Here is a 24,036-nt window from a genome sequence, read left to right on the forward strand (position 1 = left end):
CCCAATCCTGAGAAATTTATTAATATAATATAACAAAAAGCTAAACAAAAAAATCCATAAGATAATGCTCCATTTAATCATCTGCCCCAACTTGTCATCTATTTTTTATCTTCATATACGAATAATTGGAAGCTGTTCAAATTCTTTCAATAAGAAAAAAATACAAATTTATACAAAGGATCAAACATACATTTATAACATCATTACATCAACAAATAAAAATCACCAGATGCCAGAAAGGCATTTGATGAAATTAACCTCCATTCCTGATTTTGTAATAGCTTAAAAATAAGAAAGAAAAGAGGGGAAACTTTAACAGACCCAGGGTCAACTAACACCACTACTGACCTCATCTATACAAAGCACAGCACCTGGTACATGATAAGCACCCAATAAATAGAAGCTATTTTTTATATCAAACCATCAACCGGCTTCAGGCTTAAGAGAAATTCTACAGGCATAATATTAAAATTAAGCACAGGGGCTCCTGGGTGGCTCAGTCAGCTGAGTGCCCCACTCTTGGTTTCTGCTCATGATCTCATGAGTCCTGGAATCAAGCCCTGGGTCCCAGGCTCTGCACTCAGTGGGGAGTTGGCTTGGGAATTCTCTCCTGCCCCTCTCCCTGCTCTCTTTCTCTCTCTCAAATAAATAAAAGCTTTAAAAAAATAAAGCACAAAGCAAGGAAGCTTTCTATCACCTATATTTCATCTTATTTATTTTTTAAAAATAAAAATAATAAATGCAGGAAAGAAAAAGACAAAATTATCATTTTTTACAGATGAGTGACCACCTTGATATCCAAAGAGAAAATTCTAAAAACTAGTAGAACTAAGAAAAGAGTTTAGGAAAATGGCCAGATATAACATAAATATTTCTTTAAATCAACAACATTCCTAATACTAGTCCATTAGATAATATAATTTTAAAATACATTTTGTTTACTATAGAAATAACAAAAATTAAAAAGGGAAAATTTCCATGAGAAATATGCATAGTATGAAAAAACACAAACCTTTACTTATAGAATAAGATTTAAATAAGAATGGGAAAATTATTGTAAAAATATCAAAACTTCCAAAATTTATATTTGTATTTAAAATTCCAACAGGATTATGAAGACTTTAAATATTCTAAAATTCATCAGAAAGGGTAAGCAGGTAAGAATATCAAATAAAAAGGCATAAAAGAAATGTTATTAGTCAGTTACTGATCTTAATACATGTGAGCTCTCAATAAATATGTGCTGAATCAACTATAAAATTAAGGTAGGTAAAATCATGTAATACATAAGCAAATAAGTAAAAGGCACACGTGCCCAGATTCAAATAAAAAACTCAGAATTGGACCTTATCTAATTTTTGGTACCAATTTTTGGTACTTAAAAATTGAAAGTATGATATTGGAGTAATCATAAAACAGCAGAGAGGGGAAGAATTATTTAATAAATGTTGAGGAAATGTGATAAAAAATTGAAAAACAAGGGGCACCTGGGTGGCTCAGTCTGTTGAGCATCTGACTCCTGGTTTCAGCTTGGGTCATGATCTTGGGGTTGTGGGACTGAGCCCCATGTTGGACTCCATGTGCAGCATGGAGTCTGCTTGAGAGTCTCTTCTTCTCCCTCTGCCCCTCCTCTCTCTCTCTCTCAAGTAAAATGAATAAATAAAATCTTTTTTAAAAAAAATTTTAATAAAAAGAATTGAAAAACAAACCAGAGAACTTCCTTTCTTGCCATAACTAAAAAATGTCCAGATGGGTCAAAAAGTTAAGTAGTTAAAACTCATAGCAGAGAAAAGCTATAAACCCTCCGGAGGGAGAAAGAATTCCTAAGCTCAAAAGCAACAGAAGAAACTAAAGATCAATACCTTTATAACCCAAAACTTTGGAAATTTCTCCATGTTAATAAAAAAAAAATCAACATTAAAAGGCATACATCGTGGGGCACCTGGGTGGCTCAGTCGTTGAGCATCTGCCTTCGGCTCAGGTCATGATCTCAGGGTCCTGGGATCGAGCCTGCATCGGGCTCCCTGCTCAGTGGGGACCTGCTTCTCCCTCTTCCACTCCCCCTGCTTGTGTTCCCTTTCTCGTGGTCTCTCTCTGTCAAATAAATAAATAAAATCTTAAAAAAAAAAAAAAAGGCATACATTGAGAAAAAAATTAGGTTATATAGTAGATAAATTATCCTTCTCATTACAATTTACAGGGTTCATATATACAACAAGGGGAAACTCACAACTCTGATAGCCTAATAATATAAATAGACAATCCACAAAAGAAAATGCAACTAGTAAACAAATATGGGGAAACATTCCAATAGAAATTTAAGAAATGCAAAATAAAACCACAGGGAAGTGCTATTTTTCTCATGATATTAGCAAGTACTTTGTTGAATGATAATATTCTACTCTGGCACTGGTGTTGTGAACCTGGTATTTTTACACCAGGTTTCAACCTTTTGACCTTGTCGAAAATGTAAATTGGCACAACCATTTTGAAAGCAATTTGAAAATATTTTTTCATAGGCCTTAAGTTCATTCATAGCTTTTGATCCAATAATTCCATTTTGAAAAATTTATCTCCAAGAAATAAATATGGGGAAAGCTTTATGTGTGAAGATATTCACTGGAGTATTACTTATAATAGCTAAAATTGGAAGAAAACCCTTAAATATCCAATAATAATGAAAAACCTAAGTAAACTAAAATCCTGAGTAAATTATACCCACTAAATGGAATAATAAGTAGGTGTTTCAAGTGACAGATAAAACTATTAAACACGTTATCTCTGGAAAGTAAAACTATAAAGAATTTTTATTTTGCTCTTAATGCATTCCTTAAGGTTTGAATTTTTTATTTCTTTCATATTATAATGAGAAGAAAGATATGAAGATATTTCCATTTTGAAAAAACATAGTTGAAATGATGGTTACAAAAATTATAATAATAACATGGAAGCTTGCTCATTATCCTTGGGGAAAAAAAGATCTGGAATGAAATACCCATAAATGCTAATAGTGGATATGTTTATTGATGAGAATATGGGATGATTTTTTGCCTGTTTTCCAAATTATCTTTATTCAACAAACATTTATTGAGATCTTAAGTTAAAGGTCCTGAACTATGACAAAGATGTAAAAGGCACTGCCATGCTGTTCATTAATACACCTGACCTATTTTTATAATATGCAGGATAGACATTTTCTCCCCGCAAAAGAATTCTCAGGGAAAATAGTGTAATGCATCACAAAACAATCCATTAAGAGTTTATTATTATACAAACTTCTGTGGCATAAAACTATAACATCCATTTTTCAAACACATATAAGAAAGTACTATTAAGACTTAATAATTTGGTTTACAATAACAACTTCTAAACTTCCAAATCTATCAAATATGAGAAAAGAGAGGGGTGCCTCAGTGGCTCAGTTAAGTGTCTGAATCTCCATTTTGGCTCAGGTCATAATCTCAGGGTCATGAGATGGAGCCTGGTGGGTGTGGAGCCTGCTTAGGATTCTCTCTCCCTCTCCCTCTGCCCCTCCCACCTCTAAAAACAAACAAAAAAATATGAGAAAAGAGAGATAGAAATTTCTTTACTGTTTCCTCAGATCCCTGAGATTATTTAACACCTTGTTTCAAAAGCACAGAAATAAAGAGTGAAAAGTTTACAGAGGGAGGCAGAGCAAGATGGCAGAGGAGTAGGAGACCTGGATTTCGCCTGGTTCCAGGAATTCAGCTGGATAGGGATCAAGCCATTCTAAACACCTACAAACTCAACAGGAGATCGAAGAAAAGAAGAGCAGCAACTCTCTGAACAGAAAAGCGACCACTTTCTGGAAGGTAGGACGTGCGGAGAAGTGAATCCAAGGCGATATTCGGGAAGATAGACGGCGGGGGAGGGGGCCTCTGTCGGCTGCTTCTGGCAAGTGATAGAGCTGCAGAGCACAAAATCAGAACTTTTAGAAGTCGGCTCCGCTGAGGGACATCGTTCCAGTGGCTAAGTGGGGGGTGGGACCCTCGCGGGACAGTGTGGTCTCAGGACCCTCGGGGTCACAGGAAGACCAGGGGTGCCTGAGTGCGGCAGAGTTCCCAGGTATCAGAGCAGGGAAGCCAGCTGCAGAGACGGAGCCGAGGCGCGGGCTCTCAGCTCAGGGTTTCCATAAACCGTGATCCGCGGCACAGTCGGGCCACTGCTCTCCAGCAGGGACCCAACAAGTGGCAGATCCAGGGAGACTCCCCTTCCTCCCTGGGAGGAGCGGCACGGGAGCACACTGCAGGGATCTGCTGGGTTTGGAGACTCCACACCGGGTTGTGTGCCAGAGATAGAAACACTCGGTCACAGGCCGGGTGAGCACGGAGTGCGGCCAGAGACCAGGGAGATGGGAGTGACTAACTGCTTTTCTCTGGGGGCTCACTGAGCACTGGGGCCCTGAGTTCTCGACTCCTCCAGGGCGGAGATTGGGAGGCCGCCATTTTCACTCTCGTCCTCCAAAGCTGTATGGAGAGCTTGCAGGGAACAGAAGCTCCCGAGAGCAAACCCGAGCAGATTACTTAGCCCGGACCCAGCAAGGGCGGGGCAATTCCGCCTCCTGCAAAGACATCTGAGAACCACAGCAACAGGCTCCTCCCCCAGAAGATCAGCAAGAACAGCCAGCCAAGACCAAGTTTACCGATCAATGAGAACAGCAGAACTCCAGCGCTAGCGGAATACTGCACATAGAATTCATGGCTTTTTCCCCAGGATTCTTTAGTCTTTCAAAGTTAATTTTTTTTTAACTGTCTTTACTTTTTGTTTTTGAATTTGTCTTTTTCCATTTTTCAACCAACATCTTATCAATCCCTTTTTTAAAAAATATTTTTTATTTTTCATTTTTAGAGTCATATTCTATCCCTTCATAGTAGTTACCCTTATTTTTGGTATATATATATATATATATATATATACCTTGTTCTCTCTTTAAAATTTTGGGATACAGTTTCTTCTAACAGATCAAAATATACCCTAAATCTCTACTGTATGTCTTTGTTCTAGTCTCCTGCCTGATCATTCTCTCCCTTTTTTTTTTTAATCCTCTTCTTTCTTTTTTCAACCAACCTCTTATCTTATCAATTCCTTTTATAAAATCTTTTATAATTTTCATCTTTACAGTCATATTCCATCCCTTCATCGTATTAACCCTTATTTTTGTACATATATAAGTTTTTCTTTCTTTAAAATTTTAGGAGGTACTTTCTTCTAACAGACCAAAATACGCCCAAAATCTAGTGTGTGGCACTGATCTATGCACCAGCCTGATCATATTTGATCATATTCTGTTTTTTTGTTTTGTTTTGTTTTTGTTTGTTTTTATCTTTTTCTTTTTCTTTCCTTTTTTTCTTTTTCTTTTTTCTTTCTTTCCCTTTCTTTTCCACCAGTTTCAGGTCTTTTCTGATTTGTTTAGTGTATATTTTCTGGGTACGTTGTTACCCTGTTAGCATTTTGTTCTCTCATTCATCTATTCTCCTCTGGACAAAATGACAAGACGGAAAAAATCACCTCAACAAAAAGAACAAGAGGCAGTACTGACTGCCAGGGACCTAATCAATACAGACATTAGTATGACGTCAGAACTAGAGTTCAGAATGATGATTTTAAAGATACTAGCTGGGCTTGAAAAAAGCATGGAAGTTATCAGAGAAACCCTTTCTGGAGAAATAAAAGAACTAAAATCTAATCAAGTCAAAATCAAAAAGGCTATTAATGAGGGGCAATCAAAAATGGAGGCTCTAACTGCTAGGATAAATGAGGCAGAAGAGAGAATTAGTGATATAGAAGACCAAATGATGGAAAATAAAGAAGTTGAAAAAAAGAGAGCTAAACAACTACTGGATCACAAGGGCAGAATTCGAGAGATAAGCAACACCATAAGATGAAACAACATTAGAATAATTGGGATCCCAGAAGAAGAAGAAAGAGAGAGGGGGGCAGAAGGTGTATTGGAGCAAATTATAGCAGAGAACTTCCCTAATTTGGGGAAGGAAACAGGCATCAAAATCCAGGAGGCACAGAGAACCCCCCTCAAAATCAATAAAAATAAGTCAACACCCCAACATCTAATAGTAAAACTTACGAGTCTCAGAGACAAAGAGAAAATCCTGAAAGCAGCTCGGAAGAAGAGATATGTAATCTACAATGGTAGAAACATTAGATTGGCAACAGACCTATCCACAGAGACCTAGCAGGCCAGAAAGGACTGGCAGGATATATTCAGAGCACTAAATGAGAAAAATATGCAGCCAAGAATATTATATCAGCTAGGCTGTCATTGAAAATAAAAGGAGACTTAAAAAGCTTCCAGGACAAACAAAAACTAAAGCAATTTGCAAACACGAAACCAGCCCTACAAGAACTATTGAAAGGGGTCCTCTAAGCAAAGAGAGAGCCTAAAAGCAACATAGACCAGAAAGGAACACAGACAATATACAGTAACAGTCAACTTACAGGCAATACAATGGCACTAAATTCATATCTTTCAATAGTTACCCTGAATGTAAATGGGCCAAATGCCCCAATCAAAAGACACAGGGTATCAGACTGGATAAAAAAAAACAAGACCCATCGATATGCTGCCTGCAAGAGACTAATTTTAGACCCAAAGACACCCCCAGATTGAAAGTGAAGGGGTGGAAAACCATTTACCATGCTAATGGACACCAAAAGAAAGCTGGGGTGGCAATCCTTATATCAGACAAATTAGATTTTAAACCAAAGACTATAATAAGAGATGAGGAAGGACACTATATCCTACTTAAAGGGTCTATCCAACAAGAAGACCTAACAATTGTAAATATCTATGCCCCTAATATGGGAGCAGCCAATTATATAAGCCAATTAATAATAAAAGCAAAGAAACACATCAACAACAATACAATAATAGTGGAGGACTTTAACACCCCCTCACTGAAATGGACAGATCATCTAAGCACAAGTTCAACAAGGAAATAAAGACTTTAAATGACACACTGGACCAAATGGACTTCACAGATATGTTCAGAACATTCCATCCCGAAGCAACAGAATACACATTCTTCTCTAGTGCCCATGGAACATTCTCCAGAATAGATCACATCCTAGGTCACAAATCAGGTCTCACCTGGTACCAAAAGATTGGGATCATTCCCTGCATATTTTCAGACCACAATGCTTTGAAACTAGAACTCAATTGCAAGAGGAAAGTCAGAAAGAACTCAAATACATGGAGGCTAAAGAGCATCCTACTAAAGAATGAATGGGTCAACCAGGAAATCAAAGAATTTTTAAAAATTCATGGAAACAAATGAAAATGAAAACACAACTGTTCAAAATCTTTGGGATACAGCAAAGGCGGTCCTAAGAGGAGAGTATATAGCAATACAAGCCTTTCTCAAGAAACAAGAAAGGTCTCAAGTACACAACCTAACCCTACACCTAAAGGAGCTGGAGAAAGAACAGCAAATAAAGCCTAAACCCAGCAGGAAAAGAGAAATAATAAAGATCAGAGCAGAAATCAATGAAATAGAAACCAAAAGAACAGTAGAACAGATCAACAAAACGAGGAGCTGGTTCTTTGAGTGAATTAATAAGATTGATAAACCCCTGGCCAGACTTATCAAAAAGAAAAGAGAAATGACCTAAATAAATAAAATCATGAATGAAAGGGGAGAAATCACAACCAACACCAAAGAAATACAATCTATTATAAGAACATATTATGAGCAACAATATGCCAGCAAATTAGATAATCTGGAAGAAATGGATGCATTCCTAGAGAAGTATCAACTACTAAAACTGAACCAGGAAGCAATAGAAAACCTGAACAGACCTATAACCATTAAGGAAATTGAAGCAGTAATCAAAAATCTCCCAACAAACCAAAGCCCAGGGCCAGATGGCTTCCCAGGGGAATTCTACCAAACATTTACAGAAGAATTAATACCTATTCTTCTGAAACTGTTCCAAAAAAATAGAAATGGAAGGAAAACTTCCAAACTCATTTTATGAGGCCACCATTACCTTGATCCCCAAACCAAAGACCCCATCAAAAAGGAGAATTACAGACCAATATCCTTGATGAACATGGATGCAAAAATTCTCACCAAAATACTAGTCAATAGGCTTTTCCTATAGGAGCCGCCGGATTGAGAGGAGCGTGGCCCTCTCCTCTCCCCGCGATGGCGTGTGCTCGTCCATTAATATCTGTGTACTCCGAAAAGGGGGAATCATCTGGCAAAAATGTTACTTTGCCTGCTGTGTTCAAGGCTCCCATTCGACCTGATATCGTGAACTTTGTTCACACCAACTTGCGCAAAAACAACAGACAGCCATATGCTGTCAGTGAATTAGCAGGTCATCAAACCAGTGCTGAATCTTGGGGTACTGGCAGAGCTGTGGCTCGAATTCCCAGAGTTCGAGGCGGAGGGACGCACCGTTCTGGCCAGGGTGCTTTTGGAAATATGTGTCGTGGGGGCCGCATGTTTGCACCAACCAAAACCTGGCGCCGTTGGCATCGCAGAGTGAACACAACACAGAAGCGATATGTCATCTGCTCTGCCCTGGCTGCCTCAGCCTTACCCGCACTGGTCATGTCTAAAGGTCATCGTATTGAGGAAGTTCCTGAACTTCCTTTGGTGGTTGAAGATAAAGTTGAAGGCTACAAGAAGACCAAGGAGGCTGTTCTGCTTCTTAAGAAACTTAAAGCCTGGAATGATATCAAAAAGGTCTATGCCTCTCAGCGAATGAGAGCTGGCAAGGGCAAAATGAGAAACCGTCGTCATATCCAGCGCAGGGGACCCTGCATCATCTACAATGAAGACAATGGTATCATCAAGGCCTTCAGAAACATCCCTGGAATTACTTTACTTAATGTGAGCAAACTGAACATTTTGAAACTTGCTCCTGGTGGGCATGTGGGACGTTTCTGCATTTGGACTGAAAGTGCTTTCCGCAAGTTAGATGATCTGTATGGCACTTGGCGTAAGGCTGCCTCCCTCAAGAGTAACTACAACCTTCCCATGCATAAGATGCTTAATACAGATCTTAGCAGAATCTTGAAAAGTCCAGAGATCCAAAGAGCCCTCCGAGCACCACGCAAGAAGATTCATCGCAGAGTTCTGAAGAAGAATCCACTGAAGAACCTGAGAATCATGTTGAAGCTAAACCCATATGCAAAGACCATGCGCCGGAATACCATTCTTCACCAGGCCAAGAATCACAAACTCCGAATGGATAAGGCAGCAGCAGCCTTAGAAGCCAAATCAGATGAGAAGGGGGTTCCAAGCAAGCCTGTGGTAGGGAAGAAAGGAAAGAAGGCTATTGGTGTGAAGAAGCAGAAGAAACCTGTGGTGGGGAAAAAGGCTGCAGCTACCAAGAAACCAGCAGCTGACAAGAAGCCTGCAGAAAAGAAACCCACTGCGGAGAAGCCTACTGCCTAAAAACTTAGGTTTATTCTATAAAAGTCAAATCATTTTGGACAGCTAATTTTGAATAAAGACCCGATCACGGCCAGTGGGGGGGAAAAAAAAAAATACTAGTCAATAGGATCCAACAGTACAATAAAAAGATTATTCACCACGACCAAGTGGCTGGGCTGCAAGGTTGGTTCAACATCCACAAATCAATTAATGTGATACAATACATTAATAAAAGAAAGAACAAGAACCATATGATCCTCTCAACAGATGCAGAAAAAGCATTTGACAAAGTACAGCATCCTTTCTTGATCAAAATTCTTCAGAGTATAGGGATAGAGGGTACATACCTCAATATCATAAAAGCCATCTATGAAAAACCCACAGTGAATGGGCGCCTGGGTGGCTCAGTTGGTTAAGCAACTGCCTTCAGCTCAGGTCATGATCCTGGAGTCCGAGGATCGAGTCCCGCATCGGGCTCCCTGCTCGGCAGGGAGTCTGCTTCTCCCTCTGACCCTCCCCCCTCTTGTGCTCTCTCTCTCTCAAATAAATAAATAAAATCTTTAAAAAAAAAAAAGAAAAGAAAAGAAAAGAAAAACCCACAGTGAATATCATTCTCAATGGGGAAAAACTGAGAGCTCTCCCCCTAAGGTCAGGAACACGGCAGGGATGTCCACTATCACCACTGTTATTCAACACAGTACTAGAAGTCCTAGCCACAGCAATCAGACAACAAAAAGAAATAAAAGGCATCCAAATCCACAAAGAAGAAGTCAAACTCTCACTGTTTGCAGATGATATGATACTTTATGTGGAAAACCCAAAAGACTCCACCCCAAAACTGCTAGCACTCATACAGGAATTCAGTAAAGTGGCAGGATATAAAATCAATGCGCAGAAATCAGTGCATTTCTATACACCAACAACAAGACAGAAGAAAGAGAAATTAAGGAGTTGATCCCATTTATAATTGCACCCAAAACCGTAAGATACCTAGGAATAAATCTAACCAAAGAGGCAAAGAACCTGTACTCAGAAAACTATAAAATACTCATGAAAGAAATTGAGAAAGACACAAAGAAATGGAAAAATGTTCCATGCTCATGGATTGGAAGAACAAATATTGTGAAGATGTCAAAGCTACCTAGAGCAATCTACACATTCAATGCAATCCCCATCAAAATACCATCCACTTTTTTCAAAGAAATAGAACAAATAATCCTAAAATTTGTGTGGAACCAGAAAAGACCCCGAATAGCCAGAGGAATGTTGAAAAAGAAAAGCAAAGCTGCGGCATCACAATTCCGAACTTCAAGCTCTATTACAAAGCTGTCATCATCAAGACAGTATGGTACTGGCACAAAAACAGACACATAGATCAATGGAACAGAATACAGAGCCCAGAAATGGACCCTTAACTCTATGGTCAACTAATCTTCGAAAAAGCAGGAAAGAATGTCTAATGGAAAAAAAACAGTCTCTTCAACAAATGGTGTTGGGAAAATTGGACAGCCACATGCAGAAGAATGAAACTGGACCATTTCCTTACACCACACACAAAAATAGACTCAAAATGGTTGAAAGACCTAAATGTGAGACAGGAGTCCATCAAAATCCTAAAGGAGAACACAGGCAGCAACCTCTTCGACCTCAGCCACAGCAACTTCTTCCTAGAAACATCGCTGAAGGCAAGGGAAGCAAGGGCAAAAATGAACTATTGGGACCTCATCAAGGTAAAAAGCTTCTGCACAGCAAAAGAAACAGTCAACAAAACCAAAAGACAACTGACAGAATGGGAGAAGATATTTGCAAATGACATATCAGATAAAGGGCTAGTATCCAAAATCTATAAAGAACTTACCAAACTCAATACCCAAAGAACAAATGATCCAATCAAGAAATGGGCAGAAGACCTGAACAGACATTTTTCTAAAGAAGACATCCAAATGGCCAACAGACACATGAAAAAGTGCTCAACATCGCTTGGCATCAGGGAAATCCAAATCAAAACCTCAATGAGATACCACCCAGTCAGAATGGCTAAAATTAACAAGTCAGGAAACGACAGATGTTGGCGGGGACATGGAGAAAGGGGAATCCTCCTACACTGTTGGTGGGAATGCAAGCTTGTGCAGCCACTCTGGAAAACAGTATGGAGGTTCCTCAAAAAGTTGAAAATAGAGCTACCATACGATCCAGCAATTACACTACTGGGTATTTACCCCAAAGATACAAATGTACAGATCTGAAGGGGTACATACACCCCGATGTTTATAGCAGCAGTGTCCACAATAGCCAAACTGTGGAAAGAGCCAAGATGTCCATTTACAGATGAATGGATAAAGAAGATGTGGTATATATATATACAATGGAATAATATGTAGCCATCAAAAAGAATGAAATCTTGCCATTTGCAACGACATGGATAGAACTGGAGAGTGTTATGCTGTGCGAAATAAATCAATCACAGAAAGACATGTATCATATGACCTCACTGATATGAGGAATTCTTAATCTCAGGAAACAAACTGAGGGTTGCTGGAGTGGTGGGGGGTGGGAGGGTTGGGGCGGCTGGGTGATAGACATTGGGGAGGGTATGTGCTATAGTGAGTGCTGTGAATTGTGCAAGACTGTTGAATCACAGACCTGTACCTCTGAAACAAATAATACATTATATGTTTAAAAAAAGAAGAAGAAGAAGATAGCAGGAGGGGAAGAATGAAGGTGGGGAAATTGGAGGGGGAAATGAACCATGAGAAACAATGGACTCTGAAAAACAAACTGAGGGTTCTAGAGGGGAGGGGTGTGGGGGGATGGGTTAGCCTGATGATGGGTATTAAAGAGGGCATGTTCTGCATGGAGCACTGGGGGTTATATGCAAATAATGAATCATGGAATATTACATCAAAAACTAATGATGTAATGTATGGTGATTAACATAACATAATAAAAAAAAAAAAAAAAGAAAAGTTTACAGAGCTGAGTAGCTGCATTCAGTAAATATTTCTTGGTAAACCCAAAAGTGAGTTTGAACATATCCAGAAATTTCAGTAAAATATCTACCAGATTAGAAGATTTCACATAAAAAATGTGAAACATATAATTAATAACCTTATGTTGATTACATGTTAAAATGGTAGTATTTTAGAGACATTTAGTTAAATAAATATAGTATTAAATTGTTTTAATAACTATCACAGGTAATTTTCTACATGCCATTTCTCATAAACCTTATAGAGTTCAAAGACAAAAAAATATGGACCAGATTAATGTCTATCAAATTCAGAAGCATTTTCTTCTGTTATCTTTCAGAACACCTTTTATTTGTTAAATTAAATGCACTAATTCATAGAAATCACTTAAAATAGTGCCCAGCTTATAGAACTACTCCACAAACATTGAATGTTATTTTTAACAATTTAAGAAATAGTTTTGAGCAACTCCCATGTGCCTAGCATGATACTAACCACAATTAAAGCACAGTTAGGTCTCTGAAGGATAACAGCTCTGAAGAACAGGACATCCTGGGCCATCACTTCTCCTTAATCAAGAACAAAATGGGGGCAGAATCCCCACACTGCTGAAGAGAAAAAAGAAATAATGTCTTTCCTTTGGTCTCCTAAAAACAGTAGATTCTTGATGGGGTTACTTACCTGTCCACAGGTGGACCAAAAAAGGGTAGCCAGGGAACAGCTATGTGAAAGCCAAGGTGGAAACAGAAGGACATGAAGTCTCTGAGAATAATAGGAGGCGTTCATTGGATGAAAGATGAGGGGCAATGATGGCAGAGTTGATACTGTGTCTTCATGGCCCTTCCTCCCTTTAAATGCCCTCCTGGGAATGTCTCCTCCAGGTCACATGGTAATGGGCTGAGTGACATCACACAGCAGGGACATGGCATTCTCCAAAACCCAAAAGAAAAGGAGTATCAAGAAATCACTTAGAAACAGCTACTGGAATCAAACAAAGGCCAGCTTTGCTAATAAGAACTATATCAAATGTCACAGAAGAATAAATGCAAATCATAGTTAGAATCTATTTTTTGGGAGGTAGATCTAGAGTCGAGTCCAACATCTTAACCAATGATAAACAAAGAGCGCTATACTTCCTCAAAAAAAAAAAAAAAAAAACTTCCAATAAGGCAAACCCAAAAGTGCTTAATTGATAAATAAGAAAAGCAAACATTATAAGCACCACAGGAGGTAGATTTGTATTTTGACAAGCAACAAGAATCCAAAACTCTAAACAGTACTATTAAAAATATTTAAACAATTTGTGTCAGTTTCACGATTCCCTTGCTTTATTACCACATTGCAAGTTGATTAGAGGACTATTATAAATATTTTTCAGAGTAAACTTCTAGACGTTTAATTGCAGTTAAACATTATTTCTCCAATATGTAATCTAATTAAGGTGGGGAGGGCAATAAAGATGAGCAGGGATAAGACCATTTCGTGAGCAGCCTGGAAAGTGAAGTGGGCCCAAAGCACCCCAAAGGTGTTCCTAAGTCTCCTTCGGCTACAACAATGAACAGTGCCTTTCCCGAATCAGGGAAGGATCCCCTCTCTTTGATTCCTTAGACAGATTTCTGAAGCAACAGCCTTGGATTTATTTCTCTGGCAAACATTATAAATAAAACATTCATCATTACTAAACCTGCCTGGAAAAAAGAATGCTCTGCTAGAGACCAATCCACATTTTTCTGGGCCCAAATCAGAAGTTTTTTACACTTGAAGAAAATGCTTTGTTCTTTTTACTGAAATTTTTCTGACTCAGGTAAAACCCCCAAAGGATCTTCAAGGTTGGAAAATGCCTTGAATATCACAAACACCACAGCCAAAGACTTGAATAAAATGAACCTTGTCTCCAGCTGCCAAAGGAAAATGTCTTATATTATTTGGCCTGTGTGGGTGTGTGCCTTAGCTTCTTTCTGAGCAATGCAAAGATGCAAGTGTTCAACAACTTCCTAACTACAAATTATTTCAACATACAAGGCCCAACATCCTACCAATCCCCATCCAAACCCAGACACCACGGTCAGGCAAAGGATGACATCCACTACCAGGCAAAGGATATCCCTTAGGAGACACTCATAAATTACCTGTCCAGGTTTCCATTCATCCAGAAAGTGAAACTACTCTCTGATAATCATGGAGAAATGCCAGTGAACACCAGAGATTTGTGCCCAATTTACCTAACAATTTGGACCTTGGCACTAACTAGTTCTATCTATTATTGATAAAGAAGTTGCTCATTATACTGGGTGTTATACACAACTGATGAATTGTTGAATACTACATCTCAAACTAATGATGTGTTGGCTAATTGAATTTAAATAAAAAAAAGAAAGAAATTGCTCATTATTACAACCCCTCCAGGTGCCATTATTCTTTACACAGCAAAAGTCACTAGGCGGTGTCAGAAAGGGTTGACGTGTCTGAGATTTCACTGCACGTCTGCCCACTAATAGTATGTAGTGGTCATGCATTTCTTATTAGGTATGTAAAAAGTTGAGCATGCATAAAGAAGTCACACAGAGCAAGCTCATTGTTTAATCTGCTTCACCAGCCCTCGAAAGAGAAATGATGCCTTAAAAACTCATAGAGTGCCTTTCATGAGTTTTCTTCAGGACAACAGAATTCAAATTCCTTGCCCCGAAGCACAGAAAGTTTCACTGACTTCGGTTACTATTATTTTAACCTCTCCTGAACAGATTACTCAGAAAAGACAAAGGTTATAGTGATAGATTAAGCAGAAAAACATAACCACAAAGGAAGGTCTTCAACTTTCTAGTTCAGCAAATAATAATTATTATAATTTACATTAGCATAGTGGTTTAGAGCTCACTAAGAATTTTTTTAAATTGTTTTTATTTTATTATGTTATGTTAATCACCATACATTACATCATTAGTTTTTGATGTAGTGTTCCATGATTCACTGTTTGCATATAACACCCAGTGCTCCATTCAATATGTGCCCTCTTTAATACCCATCACCAGGCTAACCCATCCTCCCACCCTGCTCCCCTCTAGAACTTTTAAAAAGATTCTTCTAGGGATGCCTGGGTGGCTCAGTCAGTTAAGTGTCTGCCTTTGGATCAGGTCATGATCTCTGGGTCCTGGGATCGAGCCCCGCATGGGGCTCTGTGCTCAGCAGGGAGTCTGCTTTTCCCTCTACCTCTGTGCTCTCCTTCTCAACTAAATAAATAAAATCTCTTTTTTTAAGATTTTATTTATTTATTTGACAGAGAGAGACACAGCGAGAGAGGGAACACAAGCAGGGGGAGTGGCAGCGGGAGAAGCAGGCTTCCCGAGGAGCAGGGAGCCCAATGTGGGACTCGATCCCAGGATCCCGGGATCATGACCTGAGCCGAAGGCAGATGCTTAACCGACTGAGCCACCTAGGCGCCCCTAAATAAATAAAATCTTTAAAGAAAAGATTCTGCTGTGGTAGCACTGTGAATTGTGTAAGACTGTTGAATCACAGATCTGTACCTCTGAAACAAATAATATATTATATTAAAAAAAAAAAAAGAAGATAGTAGGAAGGGTAAAATGAAGGGGGGGAATCGGAGGGGGAGATGAACCATGAGAGACTATGGACTCTGAGAAACAAACTGAGGTTTTAGAGGGGAGGGGGGTGGGGGGATGGGTTAGCCTGGTGGTGGGTATTGAGGAGGGCACATTCTGCATGGAGCACTGGGTGTTACGCACAAACAATGAATCATGGAACACTACATCTAAAACTAATGATGTAATGTATGGTGATTAACATAACATAATAAAATTTAAAAAAGAAAAAGATTCTTCTCTATGTGATTCCCACAATAATCTACTTAATATTAGAGCATCCTATAACGTTAATGGACTGTTATGTTATGTAGCCAGGCAAAAAAGAACAATGTTGTAGAACTAATGGCATGGGATTATGTTCATAACAGATTGAGTACAAAACACTGGTTTCAAAATAGAACAGACTGTTTAAACTGTCCCGTTTCTGTAAAAAGGTATACAGATGCATACACACATATACATACAAATGTACATAAACATATATAGGAAACAGGCTGGAAAGATATCAACCAACTAGAGTCTCTGTGTTAGGATTACTATCACTTCCCTTTATCTTCTGATACATCTTCAATGAACATGTATTACATATATGATCAGTAAAAGATAATCATATATGATAATAGTTGTCCTCTGATTTTTCTAATAAGAATTTTCACTAAACTTCAATAATCACAGCTTCATACCAAGGAGAAACGGGACCTTAGTTTGAACTGCTTTGAAAAAAAGCATTTTTGAAAATATCAGAATTCGCTGAGTTTTATAACCATCTAGAGTTAAAAGGTCTGGTAGCTCAGAACAATTCAGCACAAAATATCCATTCAGTGACGTCTCAGCCCGATTCCTCCAGGAAGCAGAACCAGCGGTGGGAATTAAAGTGCTGATACTTTATTCGGAAGTTGCAAGTCCAAGACGGTTTAGGGGAATTGGACAGGGAGAAGCGGGGAAAGGAACCAAGCAATGCAACACAGCGCCACCTGCTGACCACCAATCGCCTTACAACAATCTGCAAAGACACAACGGGTCAGGCCGCCAGATGGTTCACTTGGCACGTGGGGCTTCTCTGTAACTGATTATAAGAAGAAACGACCCCGGAGCAGTCCAAGGAAGGGAGAAAGGAGGAGAGCTTATGTGCCCAGTTCCCTACTATTTCCGGTGCCCTTTCGATCAAGGTCCCTCAGGGCCCACCATCCAGCCCCCAGGACCCACTCAGGAGGCCAGATCCCATGGTCTGAGTATCCAAGCGCAGAAGTAAAAGACTAACTTCATGCAGGTGGGGCTCAGCATTTGGGGTGTGAAGACAGAGATATCCAGGACCTAACCTCAGACTCCAGGAAGCAAAGGAACCAGCAAAGGTGGCAGAGTCAGGAGGAAGGCAGCTCCTTCAGAAGGAGGTGACTCCAGGGACTCTGAGAGCAGTATAAAGACATGTCCAATATAAATGTCTTGCTATGTCTTGGAAATAGTTGGCCACTTTATTCCATCAAATTCCATGAACGGCATTAAAAACAAAAAAAAATCTTCCCATCTGTAAACCTACAACAGACGATGAGAGATCTTGTTTTACTCATCTGCTTCGCTAACATCTGGCTCAGTCCCATGCCTGTGAAATGGACTCAGATGACTCACTGTGCAGGTTATACTTAATTCTTGATGCACAAAATGTACTTCTACCTTTTACTTTCCCGCTCAGGAAAGCACAGTGGAACGCAAGTAAATGAAGCAGATGTTATTAAAGAAATTGTGTTAAATTCACTCTAGTTTTTTAAAGAAAGCCATTTATGAACATCAGTAGTTTTGAGTTTAAAAAAAAATCCCTTATAATTTATGTCACAAATGACCACCCCACCTTATATGTAGAAAAGCTGATTAAAAAGTACTATGAGATACCACTTCACACCCATAAGGATGGCTATTATAAAAAACAACAACAACAACAACAGAAAACAGAAAGTACTTGTGAGGATATGGAGGAAAAATCACCTTCAATTCCTCAGCTGTTTTTGGGAGCTGCATAAAGTAAGACATGATAGTCATCCTGTTCTCTGCACCCCTCCCCCTAAGATAAACACAGTACTGTTTATAATCAAAGAAACATGAAAATAATCTAAATGTCCATCAAGAGAAATAATGATTTAAATTTTTTTTTGTTAAAACCATTCCATGAAAAATTATGTGTCTGGTAAAAAGGAAGAAGTAGATCCATATATGCTAAAATGCAAAGATTCAAAATGTGTTAAGATAGATAAAAATACATAAAGCATGATGCCATTTTTGTTTGAAAACTACCTATATGTATATATGCTGTGTGTGTGTGTGTGTGTGTGTGTATGTGTCACAGTATCTTGGAGGACATACATCAAACTACTAAGCATGGATGTCTCTGTGGAATAGAGGTACACATGGGAGTATAGGAGAATAAGTCATTTGTAGATTCTTGGTCACAAGTGAGAGGAAAAAAATCTAAAAATAATTAGAAACATAACTAAACATACAGGGCAAAACAAAAACGTTATTATAAACCCAGAGCTCCAAGCTTCAGACGTGACTGGATTTAGGAACTCAAAGGATGTCATCAGGCTCTGCTGTCCTCTCCCGAGTGTGTCACTCCTTTTGTTCTTCAGATAAACGCTTTTTCCAGGGGAGCTGAAGAGGTCCCTGAACACCCAGACTGCCACCCTTCCAACGGAGCAATGCTAGAGGACAGAGGCTGTCTTCCCTTTTAGCTCCCATGAAAAGTCCGAGAGGGAACGGACTGTGCCAGCTTGAGACACATGCTGAACTGATTAGAGTTTGCATTTAGAGGCAAGTGACAGAAACCCCAATTAACATTAGTTCCAACATGTCAGAGTTTTAGGTTTGTCCCTCACACCACACTAAGTCCCCAAAGCAGACAGCCTGCTGGCCTCAAGTCACAGGCACTGATGTTCTGTCAGTCTTCCTCGTGGTCCAAAGGCAGCACCTGCTGCTCCAGCTGACACACCCCTGGGGACGGTGTGAGAAGAAAGCAGCAGGAGTGTGTGTATCAGGAAAAAGCAAAGCCCCCCCAAAACTCTCAGTAGACCTGTCTATTTCTTACTGGCAGAACAGTGTCCCATGCCCACCCCCACCGCAAAGGGATCTAGGAAACTTTAGCATTCCAAACTCCATGGCAAAGGACAGCAAAGGAAGCAGATGTTGAAAGATTGTCGAGTGAACCAACCTAGAGAATATCCTAGAAATCCCTTTTCCTAACTAATCAATCCTTAGAGCTCACCAGGCTCGGGTGCCAGTTTTCATCCTTACGTCAGGGGAGAGCAGTGCTCAGTGACCAACCCCAAGGACCACATGGACTAGAAGGGAGTGTTACCTCTAAAAACACTGATCTTGCCAAAGAAATGATACAGAAAAGCACCCCAGATAGAAAGCAGGAGAGTTACCACAGCTGGTCCCAATGATCCATAAAATACACACATATACACAAACACACATAAATACGAACACACACAAAAACACAAGCATGCATACACACACACACACACACACACAGATACCAGGCTGGGAAAAGTTGAAAAAAAATTTTAAGCCCACACTATTAACTGTGCGTATCTTGTGGGGAGGGGTGCAGAGAACAGGATGACTACCATGTCTTACTTTATGCAGCTCCCAAAAACAGCTGAGGAATTGAAGGTGATATTTCCTTTTTTTTTTTTTTTTTTGACTTTTTGGGGGTTTTTTTCAGTATCTTCCAACTAACAAAGAAATTTTATTAAATTATTAATAATATGGTAAACCATTTTACTGAAGGAGGAAATGGAATTAATCCAGGTTTTTCTCATTTTGGTCCTGGAAATTATCATCAAGAGGCAATATTTATTAGGAAGGGCATCAAAGAGAAAAAAAAAAACTGGGTAAAGAAAGAATCATGAATAATGAAAACTGATCTCTCCCATTTAATTTTCCCTACATCTATCTGGATGAAATTACACCTACTAAATATTGACTTTGCTTCTAAGGACCTGAAGGCATGTGCCATATTTTATTTGACATAGATCAGTACATTTAACCTTTGGGTAAAGATGGAGCCAGCGTATCTCATTCAGTGACACAGAAAAAAGTGATACATAAAGAGGTGAAGTGATGAATCTGGGCTCGATTGCCGTGCCGTAATTGCCTTATAGATCTGTCTGCCACCTATGAGGAGGCCCAACGGACTGGCTCTGTCTTGGCTGCCTTCCAGCCAGTGTGTCCTCCTGCCCAAAGAGGAAGGGTTCTTGGGGCACCTGGGTGGCTCAGTCGTTAAGCGTCTGCCTTCGGCTCAGGTCATGGTCCCAGGGTCCTGGGATCGAGCCCCCATCGGGCTCCCTGCTCGGCGGGAAGCCTGCTTCTCCCTCTCCCACTCCCGCTGCTTGTGTTCCCTCTCTCGCTGTATCTCTCTGTCAAATAAATAAAAAAAATCTTTAAAAAAAAAAAAAAGAGGAAGAGTTCTTCACCTAGGGCATTGTGAACTTGGATTAGGAAACAATTACCTTTTTCCCCCCCACAAACCTCTAACTTAGGTTTCCTTCCATTATAATACAGGGAGGGCACTAACCACTGCAGTATCCGCAGCATCCGTGAATTTGTCACCAACAGAAATCCCAGATATTTTCCTAGCTGCTGAGTCCTTGCCAATTCATTTGTACACATGACCACTTCAAAAGCAGTTATTAGACCTTTATGTTGTGATAACTGGATTTCAATAAAATGTGTTTTCCCTGTAATCCTATATATTTCATTTTATGCATTCAAACGCATTCTTCTGACGCCAAAAGGACCCACGGCACACACACACACAAAAAGAAAAAACGCACAACAGATTAAGCACATCTGCACAGAATATCTCAAGCATGGAAGCCTAGGTAGGAGCCTTCAAACACCTTCCTGAAACCCTCCCAGGATAAGAAAAAACATCCCTATTCCAAGTCTGCCCTGACACATGACCACAAATCATCAGACCCACTGTTTGGGTACATGGGTGCCTCTGTTACAACATAACCACAGGATGATCAAGTCTCAAATCCCCATTTGGCTCTTTTCTCCTCCCAGGGGTCTCTCAAGAGAATGCTTCAGTTTCACTGCTATCGAGGAGCAATGCATGTAGCCTGGTTCACACACAAAGCAGCTGCCATGCCTCCAACATAATCTCAGGCACTGTAGCAGTACAACAGCTCACAGTCAACATTCCAAGGCACAATCAATAAACTAGAAGCCATGGAAAAAGGTTCAAACCTATCAATGTCTCCTCTTTAACTCTCCCTGCCTAGGGAGAGAATTATGAGTATTTCTCCCACTACATCAATTAGCTGTCACTGGGTGTTTTCCTATGGGCACTGAAGTCAAGCAGAACTGGCTTTGAATTCCAGCTCTTCTACTATCTACTCTGAGTAACCAGATATCCTTCCTGAGTTTTGGATTTTTTAATTCATTCATTCATTCATGCACTCATTAATCAACAAATACTTTTTGATCATGTCCTACCAGTTGTCTTTACCACAGTTCTGAATAGATAATGCAGAAATGGAAGGAACTTAGGAAGACCCAATATTAGGATGTGCAAACATTCTCAAGACAAAAATCCACAAATGGTTCAGAAATAGTGGGCCCATCTTGTTATGTCTCAGAACTCAGTATCAGACAGATGGGGTTTCCCAGCATCACAGAACAAGTAGAGAGGAAGCGGAGTAGGATACCACAGATGTGCCTCAGAACCAGGTTAGGACAGTTGCCTGAAAAGATCTAGCCAGCAAAAGAATGTGGGCTGGGAACAATGGGAAGAACTTCAGTGGAGAAACAAAGATCCACAAAGAAAGTCCAAGAGAAGACTGGGGGAAGCTACTCATCACTGGGTAGAAAATAGCAGCTGTAAATCCAGGGTCAAGAAAGATTACGGACTGACATAATAACATTTGTCAAAGGCAAAGCAGAGCCCATGTTACCCACCCCAGAAGCAGAGGCAAGGTTTTAGCTTCTAGGAGAAGGCTTAGCAGGAACAAAGCAAGTTAATAGGCACCAGAGCTGACAGCCAGAACAGGTCACTGGCACATACAGGATGGAGAGGATGAAGCATAGGGAGAGTGTTGGAGACCAGGAGTCACTGGAGCGTGAAACCCAGTATACCTAATCTCAGGTGTAGGAAAATGGCTAGTGCTAAGTACAGAGTGAGGGACCTGATACCACACATGTCCTGCTTCAGGGAGGACTGGCTCTGAACGTGGACCAGGTGAGATGGACATACAGGAGGTATGGTACTAGATTTCAGGCACCAGAAAAGATGAAGCAGAGGAAGTAAATGATGGTAGGGGGTTCAACTTTCTTTTTTTAACTTTTTTAATGGAAGTATAATTAACATACAGTGTTGTATTAGTTTCAGTATAACGATTCAACAATTCTGTACGTTACCCAGTGCTCATCATGATAAGTGCACTCTTTAATCCCCTTCACCTATTTCACCCATCCCCCCACCCACCTTCCCTCTGGCAACCACTAGTGTTTTCTCTGTGTTTAAGAGTCTGTTTTTTATGTCTCTACTACCCAAAGCAATCTATACACTTAATGCAATCCCTATCAAAATACCACCAGCATCTTTCACAGAGCTGTAACAAACAATCTTAAAACTTGTATGGACCCACAAAATATTCTAAACAGCCTAAGCAATCTTGAAAAAGAAAAACAAAGCTGGAGGCATCACCATTCCAGAATTCAAGCTATATTACAAAGTTGTAGTCACCAAGACAGTATGATACTGGCACAAAAACAGATACATAGATCAATGGAACAGAATAGAAAACCCAGAAATGGACCCACAGCTATATGGTCAACTAATCTTCGAAAAAGTAGGAAAAAATATATAATGGAAAAAAAACAGTCTCTTCAACAAATGGTGTTGGGAAAACTGAACAGCTAAGTGCAAAAGAACGAAACTGGACCACTTTCTTACACCATACCCAAAAATAAATTCAAAATGGATGAAAGACCAGGGTGACTGGGTGACTCAGTTGATTAAGCGTCCAACTCTTGATTTCAGCTTGGGTCATAATCTCAGGGTCGTGGGATTGAGCCCTATGTTGGGCTCCATGCTCAGCATGGAGTCTGCTTGAAATTTTCTCGCCCTCTCCCTCTGCCCCTCCCCCACCTGCTCTCTTGCTCTCTCTCACTCTCTCTCTGAATGAATAAATAAGTGATCCAAAGGGGTACATGCACCCCAATGTTTATAGCAGCAATGTCCACAATAGCCAAACTATGGAAAGAGCCTAGATGTCCATCAACAGATGAATGGATAAAGAAAATGTGGTATATATATACAATGGAATATTATGCAGCCATTAAAAAAACAAAATCTTGCCATTTGCAATGACATGGATGGAACTAGAGGGTATTATGCTAAGCGAAATAAGTCATTCAGAGAAAGGCAAGTATCATATGATCTCACTGATATGAGGAATTTGAGAAACAAGACAGAAGATCATAGGGGAAGGGAGGGAAAAATGAAACAAGATGAAACCAGAGAGGGAGACAAACCATAAGAGACTCTTAATCTCAGGAAACAAACTGGGAGGGTTGCTGGAGTGGAGAGGGGTGGGAGGGATGGGGTGGCTGGGTGATGGACATTGGGGAGGGTATGTGTTATGGTGAGCGCTGTGAATTGTGTAAGACTGATGAATCACAGACCTGTACCCCTGAAAAAAATAATACATTATATGTTAATAAAAAAATAATAAAAATAAAAATAAATAAATGAATAAATAAAATCTTTTAAAAAATGGATGAAAGACCTAAATGTGAGACATAAAACCATAAAAATCCTACAAGAGAGCACAGGCAGTAATGTCTCTGACACTGACCATAGCCACATTTTTCTAGATATGTCTCTTGAGGCAAGGGAAACAAAAGCAGAAATGAAATATTGGGAATTTGTCAAGATAAAAAGCTTCTGCACAGCAAAGGAAACCATCAACAAAACTAAAAGGCAGTCTATGGAATAGGAGAAGATATATGCAAATGACATATCTGGTAAAGGGTTCATAT

The 24,036-nt window shown here is 39.7% G+C and overlaps 1 protein-coding gene across 1 annotated transcript; it reads left to right on the forward strand.

The window, feature by feature from the left end:
* Positions 1 to 8,131: 8,131 nt before the first annotated feature.
* LOC123842675 (large ribosomal subunit protein uL4-like) lies at positions 8,132 to 9,519 on the forward strand. The gene has a single exon (XM_045871923.2). It carries the CDS (start codon positions 8,184 to 8,186, stop codon positions 9,441 to 9,443), a length of 1,260 nt encoding a protein of 419 aa, XP_045727879.2. The 5' UTR covers positions 8,132 to 8,183; the 3' UTR covers positions 9,444 to 9,519.
* Positions 9,520 to 24,036: the final 14,517 nt, after the last annotated feature.

This window comes from Mirounga angustirostris, unplaced genomic scaffold, assembly GCF_029215605.1.
Source record: "Mirounga angustirostris isolate CCGP_5_RB_7025 unplaced genomic scaffold, mMirAng1.0.hap1 SCAF_2, whole genome shotgun sequence".
NCBI lineage: Eukaryota > Metazoa > Chordata > Mammalia > Carnivora > Phocidae > Mirounga > Mirounga angustirostris.